At 38.2% G+C, this 8909-nt stretch overlaps 1 protein-coding gene across 4 annotated transcripts in view; it reads left to right on the forward strand.

Annotated features, from left to right (window-relative positions):
• Nucleotides 1-7750: 7750 nt before the first annotated feature.
• The window catches only part of tox2 (TOX high mobility group box family member 2), a 113991-nt gene continuing 112832 nt past the window's right edge, over nt 7751-8909 (forward strand). For 2 of the 4 annotated variants that reach the window (XM_008408418.2, XM_008408420.2), the window contains exon 1: nt 7752-8345. In XM_008408418.2, the coding sequence (XP_008406640.1) occupies nt 8253-8345 (93 nt within the window). In that variant the 5' untranslated portion in view covers nt 7752-8252. Of the gene's footprint in view, nt 8346-8909 lie in introns of all 4 variants that reach the window. The other 2 variants (XM_008408417.2, XM_008408421.2) reach the window with 2 other exon arrangements.

The raw sequence follows: 8909 nt of genomic DNA on the forward strand, positions 1-8909 counted from the left end.
ATGAATAATGCAGGGCATAAGTTTTAATGTTGCTATAGCTTTTTCCCAAATCTACCTGATGAATGCCTCTCGTCCCCTAAAAAGTTGCACCTTAGATGCCTGCTTTTGTAGCCTTCAACAGGATTTTGGCAATATATTTATACCAGAGTTTATTGAAATTGGTTGATTTTCTGGCAAGGACTCAACTTTACCCATGGTCAATTCATTTTCAAAACAGTTTAAAACTGTTTTGTGTCCTTGGGTTGTAACACTTCCAGTCAAGCAGTAGATTTGAAGTGAAACTGAATCACGATCAATTACAGGAAGAGTTAGCTGCCTTCTTCACTGTTCCATCCACTTGTACAATGAATCCAGCCCCGCCACTGACTCCCAAACAAGCTCTCAACATGATGCTACTACCACCTTGCATGTCAGCTAGTACTGTCATCTATCATTCTGTTTGGTCAGAACCAATCAGAGGAGGCTGTCAGTCATGCTTGTGTACACACTGCTCACGCAGTACCCATTGCTCTCTGCTAGTCTACAGATAGTTCCCCAAAATGGAGTCTGCTATGAATGCTCAGGTTAGTAAGCATGGCCACCAATGACGGCAGATAAACGGTTTTTCTGAAATGGTAAGTTGTTTCTCTGCCATTAGCACATTGAGCAGAGCATACATGAGCATGACTGAAAGCGCTAAGACCTACCTTCTGGGTCTGATTGGTTGTTTTTGACTGGGAGCAATGCATTACTGCAGATGGCAATAGAAGCACTGCGAGGAGGTGGGGGAGCTCAGTCTTTTCTTAAATGATCTGTCTCATATTATTCTGCCACGACATAGAGACACTATAAAAGTTACATATTGCAGCTTTTTCATCTCCAAACATTGCTCTAGTTACTGAACCCAAATAAGTCAATCTTTTACTCATCTAACCATGAAGCCTTTTCTTCAGAAAGCATTACATTTGTCCATGTCGGCATCTGCAGATTTCAAGACAAGCATCAAGAATGATTTTGAAGCAGTTTTTTTCTTTTTCTTGGTCGATACCCTCATAGCTTGTGTTAATATTAAAACTACTTCACTGTTGACTGTGGTACTTTTGTTTCAGGATCTTTAGGACAGACTTGAGCCTTACAAGGTTGTTACTGCACACAGTTGTATATTCCAGCCACACAATGATTCCAAACCCACATCAAAGCCAGTTTTGGAAGGTTTCATTAAAGCCGCTCTGAAAGCCTTAACCTCAACCTTAGGAAAAAATGTGAATGATGGTCAAAAACCAGGTCTCTGCTAGGAAACCAACAAATAAACTCCACACATTCTAACAAGACAGGCTATGTGTGCATGGTCAAGGTACAACTTTCTCAGCATCATTTATTTAAATGATGCTAGTAGGATTCATATGTTTGAGCATTTATGATTAATTTTGTTCTAATATGGATTATACAAATTCACAATAAATGTTCTAATTGTTACTTCTTGAATCAATCTTATCAATCTACCCTGTAAAAAGAAACATTTTAATCCGTTACTAGTAGACCCAATTTAATTTCTATCAATAATGAGAATATGTACACATCTGACCAGAACTCTACCKGACTTTTTAAATGAAGAAAACACAGAAATGTCACTTTGTACAACAGTCATTTAGTTTTATCTATGATGAAAAGCAAGGAAGATTGAAACAACACAAATGTACTGAGACATAGGTGCTCGGAGCTGGAGCAATAATGGTACCTTGTTACCCAGAATGCTATCTCACTAAGCCCTCATGTCATCATTTGTGTTGTTTGTCCTGACAGTTGTGGCCTATTTAAATTAATTTTGCCATCCTCGGTTTATGATCGTACCTGCGTAGTTTGGAAAAGATAAACAGACATCATTTTACGTATATGGTTATGGAGGAAAAAGCCAAATTACCGACCTGGAGGGGCTTATATTCATGTTGCTGGAGCTGAGTGGAAATGTGAAAGTGGAAAATTAATCACCTCTGCACCACTCTGATGCAGCCTAAATTGGCATAAAGTGAAATTCATTGTATGAGAGGCAAAGTCAAAGGCAAAGTCATCCATAGAGGCATTTAAAAAGCCTGTTCACAGGCTTCTCTTTAACAAAGTGATCCACAGAACACAAATGACACAAATCAAAGCAGGGTGAATCTTATTTTAGCATAAACTGTTTCCGAGTGTTTTATTATTTTTATTATTTTTCCTACAAACAGGCTTCTTCTGTGTAACATGGGAAAACACAGTGTGCTTTTTTTGTTTAAATTCAAGTCATTAATGAGTCATCTCTCTGCTCAAGTGGACCTATTGAACTATTTCCTGTTTACCATTAGTTTTATGTTTGCAGCGCTCAGGACAGCCTTATATGGAATAACTGTCTGTGGATCAAGGCAATRTAGTTGCATTACCAAAGAGAATGTTAAACAAAATAAAGAAATACGGCTTAAAATTTATATTCCAAACGGTATAAAGCAAAAAATAGACAACACTGACCTTGTTTGAAAAGAGAGACGTTGATTCATGAAAGTCCTGGTGGGATTTTTTAAAACAGAGCTTTGATTTTTTTTTTTAAGCATTAATATTTTATTTAAAGTGCTCGACAACAAACATCTTGTACTTTTGACAAAACCACACCTTGACAGCTTCACTTCCCATAACTAGCAGGGAACTGAAGCCCTTATTATAGCGACGTTAAATAGCACTTGCATAACTCATTTGTTGCTTATTTGTTACAGATGAGAGAGTAACCTAATGTGCTCTTCTTCATTCAGAGGAGGAGGAAATCAAAACCTCTGAAGTATGGATGAATTCAGTTTATAGTAGAAAACTTCACCGATATGGATGCGTCTTTTTCTTTTTCATATTTTTGATCATTTTGATGAAGAAAAATAATTTTTTCTCTCTTTTCCGAAAGAGTTACCAACTGTCTTAACTAGTATGGATGCTGCACAGATGGTTCATCCAATCACCTGCCAAAAATTTTTCTAAAAATCTTTTCATTTTTTTAAAACRGTTTCTGCAGATGACTTCCCAGATGGTTTGGTGTGTCAAACGATCTGGTTTTTCAGGTTAGTCGCAATCCCAAAAAGAGCAGAACGATCAGAATGAGAGTGGAGTGGGCCAATGGGTTCACAGCACACTGAACCTGAACATTTGACTTTGCTTCCTGTTTTAAACAGATTGTCACTTTGTTTCTTTTTCGATTATTGTTCCAGTACCTTTCCTGCAATTTTATTACTGGTGACAAATAGGTCCCCTTTTCCCTGTTAATGACTACTCCCAGACTAAGCTCTATTTGTTCCCTGAGATATTGTAGATCATAAATTAACCAAGGTTCTTTATGTTTGTAATTTTACTGAGTTTATATGGAAAATCAGTCATCACTGAGGTATGTGCTGCTGCATTAAAGGATAAGTGGTAATTTTGGGGGGTTTGTTGGAAATAAAAATTCTGATAAATAGAAATAATTTAGTGAGACCAGAAGGGAGAGCTTGTTGGGGACTTTCATATTTTGCGAAGTCACAACTTTAAACTTCAATGTAGCTTATTGGGATATATTAATATTTATTTATTCTTACAAATAAAACCCTAAAATATCCTATGGACCTGTATTCAGCTCCCTGAGTCAATCCWTTATAAAAGCGGCTTTTGTTGCAATTAAACCTGAAAGTCTTTTTGGATGTCTTGTCCAGCTTTGCACATCTAGAGACATACATTCCCATGTCAGATTCTCATTTAGATTTAGTTCTGGATTTTAACAGATATATTAACAGGGGATATTTAGAATATTTGTTTAAGTTCCAAGTGGCCTTTATTGAGCAGTAAATGGACAGAAACTAGGGAGGAGAGAGAAAGGGAAGACAAGCAGCATATGTCCCAAGATCAGAATCAAGCCCTGGACAACAGCACCAAGCACTGCAGCCTCTGCACATGATGCACACACTCTAGCCAACCAGTGCCTAAACTGGGCTATTCTAACATATGCTGTGTCTTTAGGGTCATTATTCTATAGGAGGATTTCTCAGTACATAGCTCCAACATCCCACTATCTACAGAAAAAACATAAAGCGTCTCCGTAGCATGATGCAGCCTACTTGTTTTGTGATGGTGATGATGTTTTTCAGTTGATTTTATTTTTACTTTTCWCCACACAGTMTTTCTCATGTGAGCAGAAAACTTTGCAGTTWTCCCTCTATGGTTTCTGGTAAACCGTAAACATCACTTCTTGACACTTTCTTTCATCAATATTTTTCCTAGTTTTCTTGCTACTCTACAGAGCTGCCAGATTTAGCATGGCCTCTTGGCTGCTTTTCTGATTATTGCTTTCAATCCCCATTTTAGATGGAGGCCATGGTTTGTTAGCTTTGCTATACTCTTTTCATTTTTGGAATATGGATTGAGTAGCATTCCCCGAGATGTTCAAAGCTTTGGATCATTTTATGACCCAAATCTGCTTTAAAAGTCCCCACAACTTTGYCCCCGGCCTGTCTGATGTGTTAATTGGTCTTTGTAATACTTTTTGATTACTAATGTTTTCCAACACATTGTCGGGGGATTCACAGAACAACCTAAATTACACACAGTCGGRCTCAATTTACTAAGTRGGTARTGGGCAATCGTGGATTTTATTTAGAGGTATCAAAATAAAGGGGAATACCAATGCCACTTATTTTCACTTCACAGTAATGCGAAACTTTGTGTTGTTCTATCCCAAAGAACCTAGTAAAATACATCTAAACTTGTGGTTGCAGCAAGATGAAACGTGAAAACGTTCAAAGGAATATTTGAAAATATTTACATGCATTGTATATTGATGATACCTTTCAAACTTAAATGTCAGGAGCTTCCCAAAGGTAATTATGTGAAAATGGAAACGATCAAAAAACCCTGGTCAGAAGGATTTGTTTGCTGTAATGCCAATTGGGATATTTCAAATAAAATCTTATAACTGTATGAATATAAGATAGTTTTAAATAAGATAGTTTTTTCTTTTTTTTTAATCAAATTGTTCAAGTTTTATATTTCTTTATTATCTTTGACAGATTTCTATTTCATATCCATTTAACAACAGACTTTCAGATTTAATAAAAAAATTAATTTAAGTCTGTGAAGGAAATATAAACACATTTGTGCTGTAATGACAGAGCAGGAAGCAGGGAAGCTTGTACTTGGTGTATGAGGACATTTTAAGTTTTGTTGAAGACGCAGGTTGCTTTTCAAAAGAATAATTTGCTTTTGTAAAAATAAATATGCTTTTATCTATTCTTACTCTGCAATTTCYATAAATCATAATTTCTCTATATATGAAAATATTTTTAGGGCAAAATAATATAAAGTTTCTTATAAAGTCAGCTCTTGCTGGCATCATCTAATTAGTGGCGGGGTAGTGACAGTTAACAGGAAATAATGCAGCATATTTTCCATTTCTTTTCCAATGACATAGCAGGAACGCTTTCCATTACAATAAAAACTGTTTTTCCTCTAATAACTCTGAACAGACGATAGTATTTATTGAGACAACTCTAAATAATATAACTTGCATAAGACATTGGAACATTTTCTATAGACTTGCGTGACCTTTCCTCTGCCTGTCATATTCCTTTGATAACTGTACTGTTGTCTAATAAGTMATTGCATCTGTGTATCATCTTCTTGCTGCTGACTGTGTCTTTTTCCCTGTAACTAAGGCTCTTTTATTTGCAAGTTTTTGATCCACAATTTTCTTTCGACATGGCACAATTTCCTCTGTCACTGGCCAGTGTTCAAAACTCCATAAAACTAAACACATTCCTTTCCAATGAAGCCACAAGTCYACATGTGCCAAATACCCCTGTGTACTGTATCTTCTGCAGTAACACAGAACGAGAAAGTGGAAGAGAGGGAKGTTGGTTGGACAAGTGACACTGTGACAGAAAGCGACAGACAGTAAAGAGTCACTCAAACAGCGAATCATAGGCAAAAAAAAAAAAGAGAGAGAGAGAGAAGAAATCAGTGTCCTTGTGACGCTTAACCTTATGAGCTTGGAGGTACGACAGCCTGAACTGGCAGCTGATGGTGGACCACAAGAGAAAACCCATGGTGCAACCCATCTGTGCTTTGCATTAAAGCAGGCTCACACCCCAAGGCCAAAGCCACCACGCCGTGTAATAGCAACATCCACCGAGGCTGAGTCCTGAGGGGGCCAACGAGTCGCCCACTGGGATGACAATGGCAGTTTGGTTAACACATACACACTATCACACAAAGCCAAAGCATGGACCAAAACCAGAGGAAGAGAAAAAAAACACACACACACCCGCACGCATACTTTGTCAGGAGTGTGTRACTAACATGTAGCTCTGCTGTGCAAAAACACTTTAAAGACAAAAATGACTGAGTAAATAACACCAACCTATTCTTAAACCCAGTGTGAGACACTTTTCTCTGGGAGTGAGGTTATATTTTTCCTTTCAATACCTTTCTGCGACTCTGGTTGGACATTGTTCTGTGTGCACTTCCTGTTGTGCTGGCCGCTGTGTGAGTGTGTTTTGTAATCATCCAGGTGTGTAAATGTGATTGTGTGCGCAAGGGTCAAAATTGAAGCAGAGTTGCAAAGCATATTATCTAAGCTATCGTGTCTCTTCTCAGCATGCATTCTGCTGCCTGCTGTCATACATACATACAACAAAAGAACAAGCATAAGGAACATTTACAAAATAGCTGTAAGGCAAAAATGTTTAAAACAATGTATCAGRCAGAGCTTTGCAAGAGCCTCGTGTTCTCTATTTGTGGTAAACAAAATATGAACATGTAACGTAATAGTAGATTTTGATATGACAGCATGACACATTTTAATATTTTTGTTTTGAAATATACATAATGTGTCTCTATTGGGAAGATTTTTTTTCTATATTTAAAGGGTCATGCTTTTTAATAAATATGTAATTTTATTGTTATGTCTATTTAAGCTTACCTTTGYAATWTAATAWATATAATATTGRAAACATGAGGTTCATCTTGGGTTGAAATGMATTTCAGTCATTTGAAATTCTTGRCCTATATGTAAAAGACTATGTTTGGCTGTAAACTAACACTGAACTTAATTGAACACAACATATGYATKGTGAAACATGGCAGTGGCATAGGGGGGTACTTTTCTTCAGCAGGGAAGATGGCAAAATTAGTTCCACGTAATTATAATACACAACTCTATGGTGGTATATTGCATAAGAACCTAATAAACTACACCGACGACTGGGATTAAAAAGTCAGAATGTGAAAGGGATGTGAATACTTTTGCATGGCAAAAAGAAAAACAAGCCCAAGTAAAGCTACTGTAAGATTGTAATTTTTAWACTGCTGGATACTGGGTACACGTTAAAGTAGAAATATTCAGCTTCATAACATTAGCTTCATCTAAGCACATTTTCATTGTTTGCCTTTTAGATTTAAGTRATTATGGGCGTACAGGTGATAAAGACATTTTAGAGWCAAWTTTTCAGCATAAAAGAAGCTGAGTGAAAGTCTTTAAATCAGTCTGTTTACACTGAGACCAGCTATAAATTACATTAAGACAGCTTTTTCRAGGACTTAGCAAACATTGTCCCATCCTGCAAATTGAAAGCCAATTTTTTATTTATTTTTTTTGTCCATTCTAATCATTCAATCAATCCGCTCATCCTCATTATGTTTMTTCACCCCCATCTGGCCGGTAGAGGTCGCAGCCGAGTAGCAGTTGAGTGGACGGGAACGCATGGATGCGTAAAGAGCATTAGAGCGCTCCCACATGACGAAGCTTCAGAGCGTCTGGAAAGCTGGAAGGGAGAGCGGGCGCTTTGGGAGCGACCGCTGACTATTTCATTCCTGCATCTTTACCTGCAGCGCAGCCCGGCTCGGTTCGGCTCCAACAACTTCACTAACTGTCCTGCTTCTTAGTTTCTGAGACCACCGCGGCGGCGACGCTCCCATCAATTCCTCCATCTCCCTAAGTGAACTTTATAGGGATGTTAGATATCGTGCAGCATCATTGTGCTGAATGTCCATATAGTGCCGAAGTATCTGTAGAACGGATATAGAAACTGAACGTCTGGAGAGAATCCTTTTTCTTCCACTTGTCGTACTTTTTGCCCGGTTTGACACACAACACAGAAGGGTGAGAAGCTGCGCGCGCGCGCGTGTGTGTGTGTGCGCGTGTGTGTGAGAGTGTGCAGGAGAGAGAGACATTGCACAGTTTTTTTTTTTTTCCTTTGGAGCTACGCTTTCATGCCGTCAGTTTTGCGCTCTTTGAGATGGACGTAAGATTTTATCCAGCTCCCCCTTCCAGCGTGGGTTCATGTACGTTACCGACTGACTCCGGGCTGGACTATTATCATTCCAACAAGGTAAACAATTAACTCTACTAAAGTCGACTGAGATGTGTCAGTTTCAAGTGCAAGCGCGCAAACGTGTATTGGTTACACATGGCTGTGTAATAAGGCACTGGGCATTGAGGTTGGGCATGCGCTGCACTTTTGTTTCCCAGGGGATAAACATGCCATGAATCCGCAGGCTGCCGCCAGCTTTTATTAAACTTTTTGTTTTCCATCTCATATTTGCTGTCATTGACACCTGCCCTGAGATCGCGCTCATGCATTTTTMTTCGTTTGCAGTTTGTTTTAATGTCGTCTTTAGTATATCGCTGTTGTGCCATGGAAGCAGAGTTGGAGCGCACCGCTCGCTTTCAGGCACTGCTTCTCTGATCAGACTGAACAAAACATTGGAGATGTGAGATTGCGCTTTAACGGATATTATTTAGCATGCAAACTTCCCTGAATGATTATAACTTATCTCTCTCAGTTGCTTAAATTATACTCATATCTGCCACGAACGAGTTCGCAGATGGCAATAATTTGCGCACAGTAATAAACAGTTACCAACATTTCGAAACGTGGTATTTTTTTTTTTTT

The sequence above is a fragment of the Poecilia reticulata genome, linkage group LG5 (assembly GCF_000633615.1).
Source record: "Poecilia reticulata strain Guanapo linkage group LG5, Guppy_female_1.0+MT, whole genome shotgun sequence".
Lineage (NCBI taxonomy): Eukaryota > Metazoa > Chordata > Actinopteri > Cyprinodontiformes > Poeciliidae > Poecilia > Poecilia reticulata.